The sequence below is a fragment of the Tetrao urogallus genome (assembly GCF_951394365.1).
Source record: "Tetrao urogallus genome assembly, chromosome: 8".
Classification (NCBI taxonomy): domain Eukaryota; kingdom Metazoa; phylum Chordata; class Aves; order Galliformes; family Phasianidae; genus Tetrao; species Tetrao urogallus.
This window is the reverse complement of record NC_136821.1, coordinates 6,470,308-6,492,346: the sequence shown is the minus strand read 5'-3', so window position 1 is coordinate 6,492,346 and position 22,039 is coordinate 6,470,308. Positions and strand designations below refer to the sequence as shown.

The 22,039-nt window shown below is 38.9% G+C and overlaps 1 protein-coding gene across 1 annotated transcript; it reads left to right on the top strand.

The window, feature by feature from the left end:
* Nucleotides 1-755: 755 nt before the first annotated feature.
* Nucleotides 756-21,566, top strand: ACMSD (aminocarboxymuconate semialdehyde decarboxylase; the record flags this gene model as incomplete). The annotated part of the gene is made up of 10 exons (XM_079538935.1): nucleotides 756-812; nucleotides 4,233-4,277; nucleotides 7,442-7,538; nucleotides 9,930-9,979; nucleotides 11,140-11,376; nucleotides 12,888-12,981; nucleotides 14,511-14,606; nucleotides 15,038-15,210; nucleotides 21,109-21,207; nucleotides 21,504-21,566. 10 exons carry the CDS (start codon nucleotides 756-758, stop codon nucleotides 21,564-21,566), a joined length of 1,011 nt encoding a protein of 336 aa, XP_079395061.1.
* Nucleotides 21,567-22,039: the final 473 nt, after the last annotated feature.

Here is a 22,039-nt window from a genome sequence, read left to right as displayed (position 1 = left end):
AAATTGAAGTAGATCCAGTTAAGCTTCACTTAGAATGCAGAAACCACTTGCCATATTAGCTAGTGCACTCCAATAGCCTTAATTACTAAAGTAAGCTGAGCCATTCTCCTGCCTGATATTGAGCCCTTGAAAGGCTCTGAGCAGTGGCATGTATAAATATCCAGCTTAAACCAATAATCAGAGGGAAGGAAAAAAATGCAGAGCATAGATTTGGCTATAATTTGGTATTTCTGTTAATTTTTTAGAGAAACTTTTAAGAAAATACGAAGGAAGGAAAAGACAATAGACGAGGAGATATGACTGCCTACCAAGTATATATCATGTGCTTGCTACAAATTATGTAAGAACCTAAGAGAGAGAAAGGAGAAAATTGAAATCAGCTTGTTTAATACATTTACTCTAATTCAATGTCTTTGAATGATTTTCAGCTTGTAAAGCTGAGCTTGCATTTAGACTCCAGGTAAAATAAATCCCTTTATACTGCCAATATAAACACACACTCCTCCCTTTGCCCTCAGCCAGCTGCAGTTGATGCAATACCATGGACTTTCTGCTAGAAGCCTTTGTTCTTTTGCACAGCCACTCCTCTGGGATCTGGGCTCCCCTGGTTGGTTACTGTACTGCGTTCTTGTGACCCACGGCAGGTGGATCTGAGCAGCAGCTGAAGTTAATAAGCTGCCGAACCAGGGGCAAAGAGGATAGTGGCAATTACACAGCAAACTGTGAAACAGTGTTTCTCCTTTGATACTTCCAAAATGAAAATTGATATTCATAGCCACATTCTACCTAAGGAATGGCCTGACCTGAAAAAGGTAATAAGAGTTTAGATAATCAGTGTCTTATGTTAGCAGCAGCCATTGGTAGCAGTGTAATTTTTGAACGATCATTGAATGAAGGATTCTGTTATAAATACTTGTTTTCAGTAGCTTTTTATCTAATTGGATCTCTTCTTTTTCAGATATAAGATACATGTATAACATTACCATGCAAAGCGAGAGTCACCATAAGGAAAAGATGGAAAACTGTGCTGTGTTCCCCACTCTGTAGTTAGACTGGTGTCATTCTTACATCTTTGTTTGGTTTTGGTTAGCTTTTTTGTGTGTTATGGTTGTTTGTTTTTGTTTTTTTTTGAGACCTAAAACTATATGTTGATGAAGCATAAATTCCATTTTCTTGATGAAACCAGAGCCATCAGATTCCCAAATGGTGTTCACTTCTAATTTAAATGGAGAAATAAGCAAATGTTAGACAAGATTAATGTTACTTAGAACAAAAGTCATTCATATCTTGTGCCCAAAGCATGAGAGCCGTTCACTTCAATAGCCTTGGGTAACTCCAACTATGGCTAACTGATGATTATGGTTATTTTACTAATATCTGTTATATTTTCAGTTGCTGGAAAGAAGCAGCATATTGTATTACAGATACAAATCTCAGTTGTCACAACACTGAAGCTGTAAGTCAACTTGTCTTAACTCGGGATTTTTGCATGGTGCACTCTTATTAGCATTCAACAGCATGAACATATTCTTGCCAGTGGCAATTTTATGATCCTGTGAAAAGTATCTGAGAATGGAAAGGAAATCATTTAGGCTTTCATGTAGTAATTCTACTCCTTTACTTCAGGTTATCAAAGGCAATGTACTCGTCTGGTTCTGAGTTAGGTTGTAGAGTTGTTGCCTGAATAATTATTATCACGTTGGATATGAAGATGGATGACCGCTTTTGGACTCGTAAGGCATCACATCTTCAAAGCTACAAAGAGTACTGAAAAGATTGCATGATGAAATTCTATTTATTCATTGTTTATACCTACAAAATCGTTTGCAATTCTAGGATAGCTATTTTTCTTAACTCCTTAATGTTTTTATTAATGAAATCAGACTAGAGAAGGCGAGAGCTGCATTGTTGCTTCTTCTCTTACTGGAATTCTGTGTTGGCAGCAGCTTGAATGAGCATTGGCTGTGTCATCCAGTGGTATGGAACCAGCTCATTTCATTGTGCCTGTCAGTGACCACAAAAGAATACCATTATTTCTGCTATTCTCTTAGCATCTGACACACTAATTGACACTGTTTTACACTGTACATCTCTTTTACTTTAATATTTTGAGGTTGATGAAGGCAGATTCTCAGGTAAGCATTTCATAGGCATGAGCTCTGTCTCTCTGCATCTTCATACGTGACAATCCAGTATCAGCTGTTAGCTAGAGAGCAGCAGGAAGACTAAAACCACAGCTCAGAAAAAACTACTGAGATAATCTAAAATTAAGAGTACACATGAGATTATTTCTTCATTAGGAGTAAAGAGTAATATTATTATGCCAAAACCTCCTGGAAGGGAATGCTTCTTTCCTCTAGGAAGGGCTTTATAAATATTCATATTTCTTATTTATAACTACAAGAGCTCCTTGATGACAAAACCACATACACTGGATAATGCAGATGAGATGGCAGGTATCTTTTAGAACAAATATGCCTGGTTTAAATGGGTAGGGGTTTGAACATCCAGTCTGCAAAGAAACACTATTGCTTGTTTCACATTTTTATTCCTTTTTTGTGCGAAATCCTTTATTTAAAAAACACCTTTATTCTGGTCTTATATGATTTAAATGTTTTCTGTCTATACACAAATCAGAAGGACAATACATTCGCTGAGATGAAATCACCTCGAGAACCCCTTGATGCTCATGGATGCATGTCAAGGATGAGATCAGTGCTGTTACCCCCGAGGTCAGCTGTGGGCCAGTGCTGCATTTATTTAAACACTGATTAAAGACGTTCATACCAAATTTTTAGAATTTCTGCCTGTTTGTTTTTGTTACCTCAGTTCTAAAGTCTGAGCTTTTTAAAGGTTTATTTATGGACCCAGAATAGAAAACAACTCTCAGAATTCCCTGGAGCTGTCTGAAAATTCAAGCCATTAACAGAGCTCTATACATCTCACGTGTAGAAGGCCAATTAGGCAATCCTAGCATGCACACATAGTGCCACACTTCTTTCTATTTTTTAGCCTGATAAATACTAAATCTTGAATCTATGACTGGAACATTCTATTATCAAGATCATTATTTAAGAATTTAGGAGGCCATAATATGTGTAAAAATGAACCAAAATTAAGGAAAATCTTCAGTAAGGATTATCAATGCATGCAGCTAAAAGCTGAAAGGTAAAAAGAAGGAAAGGAGTACAAGCACAGAGCAGTGAGTTTCCCTCTTGCCTACAAGTTTCCTGAGCACCACTAAGGGACTCATTTTCTGCACAGTTTGTAGCTGGAACTCACATGGAGCCAGCTCTCGTTAGTTGTCATACCATTTTTCGTAAATTTTAATACCTTACATATGTAAGTATATATACAGCTATAAATAATTAGATTTAAGTAAAATGTACCTCTGGCTGAAATCAGGAGGCCTGGTCTGCATGCCTACTGTGGGAAAGCTGATGGTAGATTTTCATATCGATTTTTTTTTTTTTTTTTTTTTTTTTTTTTTTTAATCACACTGGGCTCTATTCATTGTTTACTCTTCAGTGAAAGAAATCTCTGCTTCTACTTTGTTTCCTTTGAAATGGGAAAATATAGGAATGAAAATAAGAATTCTGAGCAATGTTTTCAGATTATGCTATTTCATTATTTCTAACCTTTAATGAAAATGAAACAAAATAAGCTTCATTTGTGTTGTTTTAAAAACTGAATCTCTAGAAGAATCAGTGAGTGTCTAAGCTTCTCCTTTCAGCTTCTCTTGGCTGTTTAAATATTAATAGAGAGAGACTGACCTTCAGTACTGCTGCTGAATCATGGAAGCTGAAAAGCGGAATCGATACATTTCTGTTCTAATGATTAACTGATTACACTTCGTTAGGATTGAAAAATTGTCACGCAGTTTTTACACTGCCACGTGTTTGATACAACTTTTTTTTCAGCATTAAAATATTATTCCAATTAGGACCTGAATGAGGTATGCAACTTTAAGCACTCTGAAATCAGTTTTAATCAGTACTTTAACATGTTGTTTAACATTTAAAATGTTAAAATGGAAGCTAAAAGTTCAGATTTACAAATAGAACTGGTACAGCCTGGTTTAGCTTTCTCACTTCTACTGATGTCAGTGGAGCTGCTCACACTGAGTGCTTGAGTACATCTCCTGGATAAGGAGACTGCGGGGCTGTGAGAACTGAGGTTGTTATGGCTATTGCAGACTGCTAACTGGTCACTGCCTTTCTCCTCTTTTACAGAGATATGGATATGGTGGATGGGTACAGCTGGATCATCACTGCAAGGTTTGGGCTGTTTGGTGCTCTGTGCCACTTCTGTGTTGCAATCAGGAATAAAAGCTCCCAGGAAATCCATTAAAAAGCAAAGTAGCAATATGATTGGCTGAGTCCTCAACAGAGATTTATCTATAGGTCTATGTTGATGAATTAATATCACTCAAAGTTCTAATATGCCTCTGTAGAACTTGCTTAAGACATGAAACAGTATATAGTCAGGTTACATTCTCTGGTAGGAACCACTATCTGCTTCTTGTAATATCACCTGACCACTTGGAATGGATAGCTCTTACGAGTTGCTTTTACTAAGACATGTCAACGTACAGTAGATATCACAGCATTCTTTTAGATAAATGTGATCATCTATATGAGAAACAAAAACAAAGGAAACTGGTATTTTAATAGAAGAAATAAGAATTTAACCATGGAAACGACTTCAGAGAGGAATATTAACTTCTGTAATGCTATGATGACAAGGAGAACAAACATTAGTTTCAATAATCAAGAACAACAGGAACAATACAGAGATTCTGGAAGTGTATACTCCTTGCAAGCTAATAATACCACCGTTGTTTAGTACTATGCAAGGCTATGCCAACAAATCCCTAACAGCCTTTGATAAAAGAGTGCCACAAGATATGAAGGCTGGGACCAAGAATGAGGAGCAAACAAATACTAGCCTGAAATTTCAGATCTCAGCCTAAGCAGGCATGGGAGGAGAGAACAAGCCGCCTGCTGAATCAAAGTGTGAATGGCACAGCTTCTGAGACTCTGGTAGGTGCAGGAAGGGGAGACTCAGAGACAGTTTTAGCAGCTTAGCTGTTTGTTACATGCTAAGCCTCCTTCCTAAAAACAGCTCACAGAGGAACTCTGTGGCAAGTCAATAATAGCCTTATATTCTCTGCAGAGAACTCTGCCTAGCCTACTTCTGTCTGAAAATGTTGCATGGAAAAAAGTGCAAAATAAAATCCTGGTCAGGCATGAAGCTAGGGAAGTTAACTCTGAAGATTTTTTTAGATATTTTTTAAAAAGGTAAACCTTAAGCTTCAATGAAAGAAAATAACTACGTGCATGTTTTAAGAAGGGCAGTTTGGGATGGAACTGAATAGCTTAGTGATGCAGTAATTTTAAACGTGTGGAGCTCACTGAACCAAATTAGCTTCCTGGACTCGATTCTTAAATCTCTCTCTCTTGATGTTCAAATAAATTAATTAAGGTCTTAAATATTGGATAATGTCAAGAATAGCACAGCACAGCTCCAGCAGCCATTGCTTTGGAACCTGAAAAATTTCTTCATGATCTATGTTTCATTCTCACTACTGCGAAAAACTTCTCACCAGCTGAGGTGTCTGAGTAATTTCTTCTTTAAAAAATGTGAGGTGCAGATTAGTGGCAGTGTCTGGAGGCAATAACTGTATGACTGATTTTCCAGTCATGCTGTTGCTGGGCAAGATCTTTCTGTGCTGACAGACATGAGCACAAATCTATTCAGACGATCACATTCTGCTTTCCTTCATAATCAAGCCTATTGTTGCTCACGTACAATGCTGTGAGTTTAGCTTTGACCTGTAGGATGTTTTTGTTCACAAAGAATCAGTTAATGCAAAGGAAAATAGGAAACCGTTCAGTGAACTGTTTAGTGAGAACAACACAGGGCTTATTAAAACCTTCCTATATTGCAAACCCTGTTGCAGCATTCAGAGAACTGCTGTTCATCTCGGTGTTTATGTATGAGCACTGTCAAGGTTCCTGGTGAAATTACAACGTGTCCAACACCGTTTTCAATATTAGCAGAAGGAGATGTATATGTTCAGCTGCTGTGCTTTAGCTTTGCCTGAGGAAAGAATTAAAATTCACCTGTGTTCACAGAAATACTGCCAGCAGAAAACCAGTAAAGGCCACACAACCTATTTGTATGTGATGCAGCTCAGTTCTACTCTGTCCTCTCTACTCACACCCCAAATATTTTTCCATTTATGAGGCAATCTGCAGCATCGGGCTGATCTTTATTTTTTAACGTAATGGACTGCATGGCTAGAGTAAAACTTTCTGTCAGGTTGGAAAATCAATTTTACGAGAACTTGAAGTATATTACCAGAGGATTAGGATTATGGAGCTGTTATTACTGACTGCAGTATTTCAAGTCATTTTCACAAACTGTGATACAGCTAACAGGTAACTTGACATTTTGCTGAGGTAGCACAGCTGGATTTGCTGAAGAGTGCTTTAAAATATTCATGTGAGCAGTGTCTGAAGTTAATAGCAAATGCAAGGTTAAGAATAGCCCAGTTTCTCAGTAGATGGTGGCAGAAGCCCAGCCCCACTCTGAATAGTGAAACTGTAGGTTTTTGCTGTTTTAACATACTTGTAGGAATATTCTAGTTTAAGAGGTTTTCACTTAGAAAAATAGACAGGTGTTCTAAGGATCCTAAATCAGATGAATTTTGCTGGGAAAAATGAAATGGCTTTTGGAGAGAGAGAATTCCCTTTCCAGAAGGGGCAGGAAACTGCCCTGCACTTTGCTGGTGTTTACTGTGAAGGTGAAAGAACTGCTGTGCGTTCTCACAATTTATCTGGCTTTCAATTTTCAACTGCAAATTCAGTGTCTCCTTCTCCCAGCTTCCTGCATGGCCATGTTTACCTCTCCCACATCCACACAGTGGTGCAGATCTTCTCACTTAACCTATTTCCACTTAGCCCCAAAGAAGCAACAAGCAACTAAAAATGATCAATTAGTGCTAAGCCTACAGAAATACCATCTTGTCTGTCTTTATAAACATACAGACGTGTGGCCACGTACACCTGTGGCAAATATTTTCTTTTGCTTAATGTGACATCTCTGTCCCACTAACCATCTTTGGACGGACGGCAAATCCACCGAAGAAATAAGTTTGAATAGGATGTTTCTGTGTTCGCAGTGGAAGGAGCAATACTTAATTTCCTGACCTTGATTGTCTTTGAATTTTTTACGTTAGGGAACTGGTACACAGTAGATCAGGTAGAGGCTTTATACTGTGTTTAGATTTGTGGGTTTGTTATTCATTATTTTTTTTGTGTGATTTAGGGATAAACTTTCATTAAAGTTTAGTTGAAACAACTAAATTAAAGTTACTATATGAATTAGTGTGTACTACTTTGTCATATTTATAACATATGAAAATGTCATTTCACAGGGACAGGCAAAGATGATGAAGGATGGAAAGATCTTTAGAGTTATTCAAGAGAACTGCTGGGATCCAGTAGTACGGATTAAAGAGATGGACCTATCAGGTACCTCCGCAAAGGAACCGAAATCTTTGTGTCTCTTTCAGAACGCTGCTCTGTTAGTGCATCTGAAAGTGCTTAATAGCTATACCAAAATTAAAAGATTTATCAAACTGCTTCCTTAGCTTAAATCCATTAAAAATCAGTGAAAACTGATATGTTTTATAATTCAGACTCAAATTGAACACGTTCCCGTAACTTTCCTCATATTCAGTAGTAATTTATTCCCCAGATGGGCTCTCTGATTTCACTGGGATTGTTAATGCAATAAGGAACTGGCTGACATAATTGCAGATTGCAGAATCTGGACTTGGAAAGAGACATTCCAGGTATAGACATGATGTACATTAAAGAGGAAGCCATTTCATTTTTATTCCAAATGTCAGGAGTCTGGTCTTTTTTTTATCTAATTGTTTCCCTTTATAATATTTTTTCTGTTTCTGTATATCTGTGAGCCTAGAGAACTGCTACCATTACCTTCTCAGGAAAGAGTTTTCCTGATTTAGAAACTGAAGCACACACCACAACTGTAATTTCATCTTCTCGCAGGTTTCTTTGTGTCACTAAATAAGATTTGCAGAGAGATAGAATGAGCAAAAAATCAATGATTTCTTGGTTCTTACTGACACTGTCATTCCAAATTCTTTTTGCAAGAGCAATGCTAGCTTACTAGAAATTATCTGTTCTCAGATTGAGGCCTCCATGATCATTATTGTACTTTTCCAGCAGGATAGCATGTTAGAAGATATTTGGGGTCTGTCTCCTAATGGAAGTTTACTCTGTAACACATTACATAAGGCAGTCTAGAAAGCACAACTCGGATAGCTTTCAACTGCCTTATTGTCAACCCGGAGAAGAACTTCAGACTCCAAACATCAGACATTTAAGTGGGAATGGGTGCTGCTTTGACTGGGTTGAAATCATTTCCCTGAGTTAACTCAGGGATTTTGTGGATTACTGCAGTACTCAACTGCAGTGTCAATGCCCTTTGGCATTTTTCCTTTTCAAATATTTCCCGTACCACTAGTGGCAAGTTTCTAATAATTCTGCCCATCTAATTGCTGCAGATACAGAGAAAGATAGGAGCAATTCTTCAACTTTTTGCAACAGCTGTCCAGAAAAGAAAATGTATCAGAAAACCAAATAAAACTGGCACCACAACACTTCTTCACCACCTGAACAATGCTCACTTGCTTAAAAAAAGTAATAATAATAATCTTAAACTGTGTGCTACAGCACCATCTGGTGACATGCGCCATAAAAATATCCCCTTTTATTGTGGCACTCCAGAGACACAGGTACCAGTTAATTAAGTGGGAAAATAAAGGAGTACATAGTGTTTCTCAATCCTGCCATTCTAATTATAAAGACTGGGGCTCATGTTTGTTCCTTTCAGTTCATGTAGCTCCAGCTATGTAGTGCAAAGGCAATTTATGTAACACAAACCAATATAGAATCATACCTCAAAAAATAAACTTCTGAGTACATCATCATTTTTTAGCAAAGACACAGGGAGTCTCTGTGCTGAACAAATCCAGTACCACTCATTGCCATCTTTTGAATTAGTATTTTTATTGCTTATAGCTAAGTTAATTTTTTAAAAGCACAATGAAAGATGTGCATAAATGTTACAGTATGAGATGGTGCTACAATCGGGCTTAAAATTATTGAAAAATATGGTTTTGCATGTAACTGTTTAGTTAAGTCACAGAATCATAGAATCCTTGGAGTTGGAAGAGACCTTTAAAGGTCATCTAACCCGATTCCCCTGCCATGAACAGGGACATCCACAGCAAGATCAGGTGCTCAGAGCCTGGTCCAGCCTTGCCTTCAGTGTCCCCACAGCGAGGGCTTCCACTACATCTCTGGGCAACCTGTTCCAGTGTCTCACCACCCTCATGCAGAAGTTTTTCCTTGGATCTAACCTAAATCTCTTTAAGTTTGAAAACACCTTCCCTTGCCCTTTCGCTACAGACCCTGCTAAAAAGTCTGTCCCCTTCTCTCTTGTAACTCCCCTTTAGGTACTGCAAGTCCTAATCAGTGTATGCTATTTACTCCGTTGTCAGTTTACTAGGTTTGGTGGGTTCATTCTTCACACTTCTACACCCAGTGGTATGGATTTGTGTTTGAAGAAACATGGTTTCACAGGATAACCTACTGCTAGTTTGGCAGGTCTCTCTTTCTTTCTCCTTAGCAAAAATACTCCAATCCTGATAAGCTGATACACCACAAGATTTATTACTATGATTCTCAATTAGCAAAAAAACAGATTGTATCCATACTAAAGTTATTTCATTCTTTCTTTTCTATGCTTCCACCTTTCAAACCAAAGTGCTTTCTTATTTTTAACGTTTTATCAAAAGAATGAAACATTAATAACTGTTTTTTCTTTGTCAGGAGTTACAGTCCAAGTCCTTTCCACTGTCCCTGTGATGTTCAGTTACTGGGTAGGTTCCTATTAGTACTTTTTGTTATTCATGTTACAAATTTTTATTAAAAACTGAATGTATCTTCCTGTAAATGATGTGATTGAAATGGTGCTGGAGCATAGATGTAAATGAGGAATTGTTCTGCTAAGAAAAACAAAAGTAAAAATAGTCCAGAGATCAGAAGAGCCAGCAGGGCTCCACTCTGCAGTACATCCAGTAGGAAAGAACGAGATACTGACAGAATTTCTGTGGGGGATCTTATGTGGGGTAGCTGGAAGCATGGGGAAAGAATTCAGAGCACAAGCCTCTGGTAAGCAGGAAGATGGACTGATGGACTGACCCATGAAAGTGGCACCAGGCTGCATTAAAAGTTCAAAGATTTTGTCTCACTTTCTTTTAAATGTGCCATGGGAGGGGAACGCAGAGACCTTTGAATCTTAAAATCCAGTGGCAAAATTAAGTTAATGTGTTCCCTTCACAGCATCAAAGATGTAGGAACGGTCTGGTAAGATAAACCATAGCAATATGGTGCTCTAAATACATTATACAGATTGAATGTTTAGGTATATATAAGTAGTGCTATTGAATCTTAAATTCTTCAAAATCTTACACTGGTATTTATGGAACTTGTCTCCATTAAGTGTGTACTGCAAAAAAAAACCAAAAAACTGGAAATGAATTGTGTTTCCAGCTAGAATTGTAACTGTTATCTTTTTCTAAATATTAGAGAGCTTTGCTCTGTGTTCTCTTAAATTACCATGCTCCAGCATCCCACGTCTTTTGTATTTTTCTCCTCAGCTCCTATGATAGGATGGTAAATATTAATTGCTGCATTTGAAAATGATTTGCTCACGTTTTCGCATTTGGAAGAACAAAAACAGAGGACTGTTTTACACAACAGACCAGATACTTCAGTGCATCAGCAACATGGGCCGCCTTACGCTCCTCCTGAGTGCTAAAGGCAGACACAGTTGATGTAATATTCAAGCCAAGACCTATAGTCAGAGGATTTAAAACAAAGCAAAATTTGGTTTCCGTTCATTCAGAACTGTAAAGTAAATTTCAGTTTCAAGCCCTGTCTCTGATCTGTTTGCAGTGACATTTACCCAATATCTTCCAAAGGTGATAACATTTGAGAACTATATTTTAATGTACTATTCTGCTTAATATCTTATCAGGCGAAACCTCAGGATACTTTAGATCTATCCCAGATGTTGAATAATGACTTAGCTGATACAGTAAGAAAGTACCCCAAGAGGTTCATAGGCTTGGGTACGTTGCCTCTGCAAGCTCCAGACCTGGCTGTGAGGGAAATGCATCGGTGTGTGAAGGAACTTGGATTTCCAGGAGTACAAATAGGATCTCATGTCAATGAGTGGGACCTGAATGCACCAGAACTCTATGATATTTATGCTGTGAGTAAATGTTTCTTCCCTTATTTGGGGGAATTCTGGGACATGGTGTTCTATCTGGAGGTACATTGATACGTATTCAATCATCAGCTGAATGTATAGATACATTAAAACAGTGGACCCTTCTAATCTGCTCAGCGTAAATGAAGGAACGTTTGTAAAAGACTCTCACCAATTTTATTTCATGTCTTGGGCATCAAATGACTAAGAACACTAATTCAAAACTGCACAACTTTAAGAAGAGTGCAGCTCCAATGTATTTAATTCATGAATTCACCAATCCAGCCTGCTCAAACCAGTGAGATAACATTAGAGTCCGAGAATTCTCTGACTGTTTGATCCCAAGTTTCTGATTTACCCAAGTGCATTCAGCACAATCCCATTTTCACACCATGTACTTACATTTGACTAATCACTAGTTAATTAAATTGATCAGTCTGCTAAGCCACTTACTGAATTGCTATTTTCAATTTACAAATGTATAACCATTACTCCTTAGAACCCAAAAGTTGCATCTTTATTTATATAAGTGTGGGTAAATAAACCTGATTTTTTCCAAAGTGTGATAATCTCCTTAGCAACAAGAGGAGGTCCGGAAATAAAACTGACAAAACAAACCTGTTAAATCTTGGTTGAGCATATGAATGACTGATTATTACATACTTAAATTTAAGCACATATTTAAATAATTCAGTCAGGATCAGCAACCTATATTGTTCCTCTGCTTTTCTTTCCAAAGCTATCAGTAGTTTTGGAGGAATGACTGTATTTGTGAGGACATGGTTTCTTGATCAAATGCAGCTACATGTCTAACTTGGGGTGGATTAGGAGGACTGTAAGACTTTTTTAAGCCAATCAGGGAGCCAAAGAGGACAAATGTAGAGCAACAACAATGAACATGAGGGAAAACTTCTTTACTTTGAGGGTGACAGAGCCCTGGAACAGGCTGCCCTGAGAGGTTGTGGAGTCTCCTTCTCTGGTGATATTCAAGACCTGGACCTACTCTGAGGAACATGCTTTAGCAGGGGGGTTGGGTGATCTCCAGAGGCCCAATCCAACCCCTATGATCTGATTCCTGAATGCAGCTGGAACAACTGTACAAAACCACCAAATATGGTTTTATAAAACATTTTTAGAATTGACCTTCGTATGGTGAAATAAAGCCAAAAGAATCCTGCTTGAACCAAGTTTTATACTGCAGAATGACTGACATTAAAAAGAACTTTTGTACCACATTAGTGTGAGGAACACTTGGCTCTCTACAGATATTATCATCCACATCTCCAATCCTGTACTCTCAAAAGGAACTCTGAATCTGAGTGAGGACTTCAGAATAGGTACCAGAGGAGAAAATAAAACAAATTAATGCTTATAGTTCTTACTTCTGGGCCTATTTGCAGTGCTAGTCCTAATGCTCGGCATGATTTTGCAGGAAACCTTTAAAACATGACTAAAAACCACGATGTATTCTGGCAAGATTAAGAAAAGACTCAGATCTTTTATTTTTGCTGCAGGCTGCTGAACAACTAAATTGCTGCCTTTTTGTACACCCCTGGGACATGCAGCAGGACGGAAGGATGTCCAAATACTGGTTTCCTTGGCTGATAGGTGGGTGTGTACTTATTTTGCTTAATCTATATTTACAAACTGTCACTGAATGCCCACAAGATTGCTGTGATTGTACTAGTACAGAGAAAAATGACACGCTTTTTCTTTAAAATGAAACACTGCAATTATATCTGCTGTGGAAATCCAGCAGGCATTTCTCGTTAAGCCTGTACAGTTTGCCTAACTTTATATCTAGAGCTGAAATTAATGACAGTAGTGATGGCATATAGCATTGTCTCTTGTCCTAAATACAGAGAGCAAATGACTGGCGGAAAATCAGCTGTCTCTGAAATGCAGTCTCAAAAAATAACACAAGTAAATGAAGAAAAGGTAGAGTGAGCAAAAACAAACACTATTTCCTAGAAATCCTTCGGACTATTTCCTAGTAATGGGTTGACTGGTGAGGAAACACTGAATCTAACTTCACACCAACAATAGTTGATGCAACTTGTACTTTGGAAGCTCCCCAGAGATATAGGGAATTAATTTGGTTTCTCTTTTATTCCTCACCAGCTGGGTAAACACCCAGGATGACACCGAATAACAGGAAATATGTTAAATTGCTACTTAGAAATTTTTTAGATTGATTCCACCCTCACTTGCTCTTTTTCATGATTTCCAGTGGAGATGTTCTGAACAATATATATACAATATGCAATTGATGCATGTTCTAAAAAGCACTGTCCCATCCAAGAGTGCATTATTTTAGTACACTATCAGTCGCTCTTATTCAGAGAAGGCTCTACAAAACAGACTTAAAAAGAGATTAAAATTGTTTCATCTTCCTACCAGCATTAATAATCTGAAAGATTTTCCTCATAAATCCATAAGGCTTTGCATCTGAGAGTACAGTACAGACTTGAAATAAAGACGCCCTTTTGTGCTGGATAGGTATTGTTTCCACCTAAAAGAGGGGAACTCCAACAGTTCCTAATTTCCAAGATGGATGTCTACAGTTATGCACCAAAATAAGGTGATACTATAAATATATCAAGTATGCTCAGAAACTGAGACTTGATGTTGAAACCTAGATTGTTGCTAGGTACCTAACTCTGGGTATCCAAGCTACCCAGTGCAAAAGATAGAGATTAGGTACTGTGGGAATACTGTGGGAACTGACACGACACCATATTAAAACCTGTGCTGGAATATGCACCAACACAGCTGCCCCACTTTCCACATAAAGGAAACTCAGAAGCACAGGTAAAAAGAGAACTTGACCTATTCCTAGTAAAATTGGGAAGCCAAGTCAGTTCTGTGCAGTTCAGGCCATAGCCCATGCCAGCCAGCTGACCTCTTGGTGTCAAGATAGAATGTGGGCTTAGAATTCAGCTGATCTCAGCTTCTAGTTCTGTGTCATTTCAATTAATTAGTGTTGAAGGCTGTGTTCCTTTAACAGAAATAATGCATAACCTTTGGCAGCTGCTCTGTAACTGTTATTTTTTCAGTAGGCCCAAGGCGTATTGAAGAAAATGAAGATAACGTTTAAAACTCAAGGGTTGGCTTGATGAAGTTTTTTTTATTCTTAGGTATGCCAGCAGAAACAACCATGGCCATTTGCTCCATGATTATGGGAGGAATTTTTGAAAGATTTCCGAAGCTGAAAGTTTGCTTTGCACATGGAGGTAAGCAATACACCTGTTCTTTGGCTCAGCAGAGTATAACTGTATTTTCTGGTATGCCAGATAGCAGCATTACTACTTTAAGCCTGCCCCTCACTGAGAACTATTAGCACAGTGAGAATATCTGCCAGATAGGTTGCTCATACAAACATTTTCCATCATATTTCAGCCTGTGCTTGAACTGCTACGACAGCCTTTAAGGAAAGTGAGAAGGGGGACGGGAGGCAGTTTATGGGAAGGGAGCAGTAAGAATCTGGGTGTCACTGTAGCAAATAAGTGGGAAAACAGAGAAAGAAGGGAATGAAAGGGAATGAATAAAAAAATGTTGGTGCAGAGCCCTTCTTCTCTAGTTAGTTAGTAATAAAACTTAGGTATCTCTCTGTTTTTCCTCCTACATATTTTCAGTTTCTGTTGCTAAAAATTTCTCCTTGCAGGAGGTACTTTTCCATACACAGTGGGGCGAATCTCCCATGGATTCAACATGCGCCCCGATCTGTGTGCCATGGATAATAAGGTGGATCCAAGAAAATACCTCGGTTCATTTTACACAGACTCTCTAGTCCACGATCGTGGTGCACTAAGGCTCCTAACAAGTGCAATAGGAGAGGTGAGTTTCCATGCTTCCAGAAGCAGGTGAGTCATTCTGGATTTAATTCCCTCTATGAAATAGCAGAAGAAGAGAAGAGTAAGAAAGCAGGATGAAGATAGCATATTCACCCAGAAAAATCAAAACTGAAGCTACCGTAAACTGAAGTGCTTATGCAGTGTAGGTAATGTTCCTTACTATAATAAGGAGATCTTTAAGTGGTGGTTTTAATCCAGGAAATGATCCACTGTGAACCCTAGTTCAGAGAGATTAATGTGAGGTTGATCAGGATTTAGGATCCAAGGGAACGGCACGGAGCTGTGGCAGCAGAAGGTCAGGCTGGGTGTGAGGAACAGATTCTTCCCCAGAGGGTGGCTGGGCCCTGGCACAGGCTGTGCAGGGCAGTGGTCGTGGCACTGAGCTGCCAGAGTTCAAGGAGTATTTAGACACTGCTCCCTGATACCGCCTGGATTTTGGGTGGTCCTCTGTGGAGCCAGGCGCTGGACTCAGTGATCCTTACGGGATATCCTGTGATTTTAGGGCGAGACTCAAAGCAAAAACAATCATTTGGAGCCTCACTTTCAAATGGCTTGATTGCACACTTCTTCAAGAGAATATATGAAGAAATCAATTGGTACTTCAGCTTGGAATGTTGTAGGCATTAAAAGATAGTATTAAAGCACATCTCTGTAGGGATCCTGCACACAATATTTTAATTGTCAGAGTAGAAAGTGAAGAAATCTTTATACTTCAGCAGCCTGTTTAAATCATGTACTGTGCGGATCATAAAAATACAAGACCATTCAAATCACTTCTTTTTATTAGTAACTGAAAGGATTCCTTCTTATTACTAAATGTTCCAGAAAATGTGGAAGACAGTATAATGGATACCTACAAATCAGCAAGAAGCTTATAGTTGTGTCTTATTCTCCAGAGCTCACCAGACAACAACAGAAATACAAACTCTTGACATTAGCTATCTTGTCAACAACTGCATTCCTCTTTCCTGCACATTACTTTGTAGGCTCACGTAGTATTTTCTTGGGTATGAGGCTGCTGTCATCAGTGGCTCTTGTAGGACCAAAGTTCAAAACACAACTAAGCCAGGTGTTTTCTTTCTTCTAAAGAAAAGTCACTGTTGATTTTCCATATTCATCTCTAACACTGTGAGCAGGCTGCTGAAATAATTCTGTACTAGAAGTCATACGACAATGACTCGCCTAGGCCAAAACATAATAAAGCAGAATAAACAATAGCTTTTCTGTACTTTAGAACTCTGAGCCCAAATCTCTTCCATTTGGAATCAATAGGTTTTCAGTCTGTTCACTGTGGTTTTTAAATTGGAATTCTGCCTGCAGCTTCCCTGCAGTACTTTTGCTTTTTAGGAAAACTACATTTGAAAATTCATGAAAAATTCAACACTGACAGCACATCTACAGCCTGAAACAATAGTGTGGGAAGTTTTGCAAAGTGTATGTACATACTATATGTGTATACACATGCAGTAACACTACAGCTATAAGGAAAAGAGGGAGAACATCTATTTCTTAAATCCATCATGGATCAAAAATGGATTTGGAGGAGGAGCCCCACAAAACGTCTGAAGAAACTATATCACAGCCTTAGTTACTTTAGAAGCAAGTGAAACAAAGCCCCCTCAGTGTACTTGTCAAAAGATCTGCTAATAAGCTGTCTGTACTGGAAAGTTCTTGTAACATCAGTGGCTATTAACTCAGGTGGCATTTGCCAAGTTCTACCCAGACACATTCTGATAGTGATAGGACAGGGGAATGGTCTTACACTGAAAGAGGGGAGATTTAGATTTGATATCAAGAGGAAATTCGTTACTTAGAGAGTTGTGTGGCCCAGGCACAGCTGCACAGAGAGCTGTGGGTGCCCCATCCCTGGGGCATCAAGGCCAGGCTGGGTGGGGCCCTGAGCAGCCTGATCTGGTAGGAGGCAACCCTGCACACAGCACGGGGGTTGGAACTACATGATCTTTAAGGTCCTTTCCCATCCAAGCCACTCTGATTTTATGATTCTATGACAGTATAGCAAAGGTGAAGTGGGTATGATCAAGCTGAACAGGAGTGGAAAGATGTAAGGGATCTCTTATTTTATATTCCCCACCAGACAGTTGTAGCAACATCTGTAGCCCACTAATTGGGTGAACGTGATGAATTAATGGGCCAAGAAAGCTTCATGTTCTCATACTGAGAGGACGTGCTATGCAGCGCACACCCCCAGTATCTGTTTCTGATTTAGGAAGCGGTCTTGTTCAATGAAATGACTGCAGTTTCATGACATGCAGCTTTCTTTGCCTGTGTGCTTGGGTGACCAATTGATACCTTAAACAAAGATTAAATCTCTGCCTTCTCAGTGTGTCCTCATGTGCAGTGTCTCCTTCACAGAACCATGTATTTTATGTCAATTTTTCACATGAACAAGCACACACAGCATACAAATATCTGAACACAACACATGCAACCATCTTGTCTTTGGAGGGAAGAAGACTTGGTTGGTACGTACTGTATGACTGCAAGTCATACAATCTTTGACATGACTATATTTCAGTTGGCCATGTGCATGTGCTGATAATATAATTAGCCATGCCTGTTTTACTTTATTTTAAACTTTTCCTGCTCAAAAGATTTCATATCCAGAATAATAAAAAAAAATAGGCTGCCAAGAAGATGCACTTGTTAGAGATAGTAATGTATTTATGGAAAATATCATCAATACGATGAAACTACTTATGAAGCAAGATTTCATTCCAAGTAACTGAGTAGTTTAATTAGAATGAAATTTCCTTTTTCCTTACAGTGAAACAGAACGAGAGTTATTTGTATGCAAACAGCAGATTTCACTTCTTGTTGCAACCAGGCTGAAAAGCCATGAATCAGATCCCCAAAATCTGAATGCTTTTAACAATTAGGAGAACTTGGAAAGCAGCACATTTTCTTTCTCCTTTTCATAGCCCACAGCACCTTATCCCTGAAGAAACACCCACATCACATTTTCAAGCCTCACTTTATTACTATGAAAATTTCTAAATCCCTCTTTTTCCCATTAAACTTGATATTCTCACATAACACCATTTGAAGAGTCACTAACACATGAAATATTAGCAGAATAACAAGTGTAAGATAGATAAATTCTGGGCTAAAAACAATGTGATCGGGTCTCACATACTGTGACTTCATGAGCTGAAGGTCTGAAATAGGACAGCTCTCTGGAGCACAGCTAAGAGCTGTGCAGGCAGGGCAGCGGTGTGTGCACAGATCTGCACACAGTGCCTTCAGGTCCTTAGGGAACAGCCATTACCTGGCATCAGAACGTCATGTGGGCCTTCAGGTTATGAATATTAAAACCCAGCTACAGCTCGGAGTCGTGTGTGCTTAATCTCACCCATTCTTATTTTGGGGTTCAGGCTAATTTGACACTTACCCATTAAGGAAGCCAAAATAAATATTTCTGAGAAGTCATTTTGTAAAACTGCAGAATTACTTCCCATGATGAAGCAGCACGAATATAGCTGAACAAAAATTCCCCAGTGGTACTGGGTATAAAAAGTAAAGAACCAAGTTGACAGACAATTAAATGATTCAGCTTCTCTCTGCAGAAATTTCCCCATGGTGATTCCTTAAGAGCCATCACCAGAAGGTAAAAAACAATTTCAGTCCAAAGTTGGAGCTGAACTGGCTCTACCAATCTGGTCTTTTCTGCAGATGTATCCTGACAGCAGGAGAGAAGCAAATACAATTTTTCACTAAGGGGAAGGACCCAAAGAATCTCCAAGATTCATTTTAAGATTCTGTACTACTGTGAAAAAGCTGTTGGGTGTAAGGGCTCGTTGAGGTTAATCATAGCCATGTTCACCTTCCTAAAAATGAGATGCTTTATTGAGGTACTAGGCCTTAAGGTCTTCTATGGAAAATGAACTTTACTGATATCCTTTGGCATAACATGATAATAGATAACTACTATCTATCTATTATTAGCATAGCTAACACACTAGGAGTGTTGCTCATCTGCAGAGACTTAGAGGACTTCTCTAAGGCCAGCTGGATAAAGACAAGGATTGCAATTCTCATTTCTATAAGTGGGTACAAACTGATGCTCAGATTATAAAGGACCCAATAAATAGCAGCAATAATGCTGCTTCTAGGTTTTCTCATTATTTGACAGCTCTTAATTTTGCTGCCTACGAATAGACCGCATTATTAGCCGTGAAACACTTTAAACTAGAGGAAAAAGGAAAAAATGATTAAAATAACATGTGGATTGTGCCAATGAGGGGGTGGGATCTCTGTCTTTGAACCTTAGACAAGGATTTACAAGCCTTTCCAGCCTACTTAACCTTAACTACTAAGCATCTGGGAAGGTATTGGGTTTTCTTCTCCTTTACTAAGAAATCCATTGTCTATTATAAAGCTGTAATGCTTATTGATTTGGTTTGGTTTTGAACGATGGCATACGTTGGTATTTCAAATGTTCAGGAAATACCCCGGTGTCCAACTGAACATTGCAAATAAAAGGTATTTAGCTGTTCAACTGTACATCCAAATACATCCAAATACATTTCATGTAATCTGCACTCAGTCTGATGCAGAAGACAGAGGGCCATAAACCCCCCGCTCTAATCTGATGGCGACACTTTTGTAATAAAGTATAATACAACCACATAGAACAGAACAATAGAATTCGTGTCTACGCTGAGCATCGCCTAGGTTTTGTGGGGGGTTTTCAGGAACTTTCGGGTGACATCTACTGGAGATCAAGTAAATAGCCAGCAATTGTCAAAATTAGTTACTACAATAACTGAAATAAGTCTTCTTTCAGTAATAGTAACTGAGTTCAAATACTGCCGTGAGCCCCTCGGAATTCATGAGTTTGACTTCAAATTCATGAGACATTTCAAAACAGATATTTTTAATGAAAAACGTGGCTTTCAAATATTCACGTTGGCAGGAGATGAAGCTTAAAAGCAAATAGAGTTCTGATAAGATGAAGTGAGTTGGCAATGTTCACTCCCTAGAGCAGATGATATGAGGAAAAATCAATGCAAAGTGGAGCTGAACCTATCACAATGTGGATCCACTGGGGCTCTGTCTATTTATTTTCATCTCTGATACCAGCAACGATGCATGCAGATTTTTACTCAATTTTCTTTTCTCCGACTGCTTCTTTCAGAAATAAATGAAATCATGTCACTCATATTCCCATACATATGTTTCATACTCACAGTTAATATTATATCCAGTTGTAGCCAAAGGCCACGACAGTTAAAAAAAGAGACTTCTGAAAAATGTATATGAAATCTGTAAATGAGATTTTGGTTTCACTAGCTGGAGCTGAATGCCAGTTAAATCTATGCTTTTAAAATTTATATGTTTGTAGTAATTCTCCATTTTACCACGATTTAAGGAACATCACATTGCAATTATTACACCTTTGGAAGTATTACGGAAAAGATCATTTTGATTGATGGTATTTTTTATTACACGTCCTTCTCAAATATAAATGTATGTTTGTGTGAGCGTGTGCGTTCAGCTACGTGTGTCCTTCAGAATTTCAGATTCAAGAATCCAAATCCAAGCATCTTTTTAGTGTTTGGTAAAGAGCTTTCCTGGGACACTCGCAGAAATCTGCCAGAAGCTTTCATGGTCCTTTCGGACTATGAAACAAACAATAGTTTATTTCAAATTTAAATTCACCAACAAACTCGAGTCTTTGTTTTGTAGCTCTGGGTTTGTTTCTGAATCCAGGGACTACCTTCGCATTCATTTTCATCAGTCACCAGCTCCTTACGTGTTCTTATCTGTATTTCCCTGTGATTTATTACACATTCCAGAAAGCACCTACAACTGTGTTGTTTCCTGCTACTACAAAACATACCATGTGTTTCTTTATTACCAGGACAGAGTTATTTTAGGGACAGATTACCCTTTTCCACTGGGGGAACTCGAACCTGGAAAACTGATTGATTCAATGGACGATTTTGACAATAAACTGAAGGTATCATCTTTCCGTTTGGGTGCGGGGTTTTTTGCTTTGATTTTGGATGTGCTTTGGTTTGTGGGTGGGTTTTTTGTTTTTTTCATTTTGAAGTCTCTGATTTTAGACCTGAAGAAAGAAAAAAAAAAAAAAAAAAAAAAAAAAAGCACGATTTGTGCAAGGGCTGAAAGAGGCACTCTGTTCTACCACAGCTCACGAGGGCGCTGTAGAGCACGGCTAAAAGCCTTGGGACACAGACATCTGCCCGCCCGTCCGAGAGAGCGCACACAAACATACACAGTGTTTTGTTTTTACAGGATAAGCTCAAGGCCGGCAACGCTCTGGAATTTTTGGGTCTTAGCAGAAAGCAATTTGAATAAAGCCGAAGATGCCGCAGAGGCCAAGCTTCAGAAATGGCATTGAGTTCTCAGGGATGCTCGACTCTCCCGCGCGGCGGTGCTGTGGGAATAAAGCCGACCAGCCGTTACGCGCCGTTATTTCCCGCGCACAGCCGCGCTGTTTCCGTGCGTCTGAGGACGGAGTTCTTCACTGCTCTCAGCTCCCTATCTGCGTTAGGAGATTAAGCCTTAATTCAGTGCCAGAGGATGGGAATGGCAACTCTCTCATTCCTGTAGCGCACTGACTTTCATAGACACTTAAATGGTCCTAAGAGGAAAATAAGATTTCTCCACACACTTAAACCAGCGCAATTCACCGTTCGCGTTCTCCCGGAGCCCCAAGCGCTGAGCAGTACCTGTCTGTTCCCCGGATACTGACTGACTCCGCGATCCCAAGCGCTACTGAGACTATCTCGGTGCAAACTGCTCAACGTCCGTTCGGTACACCCGCCGGC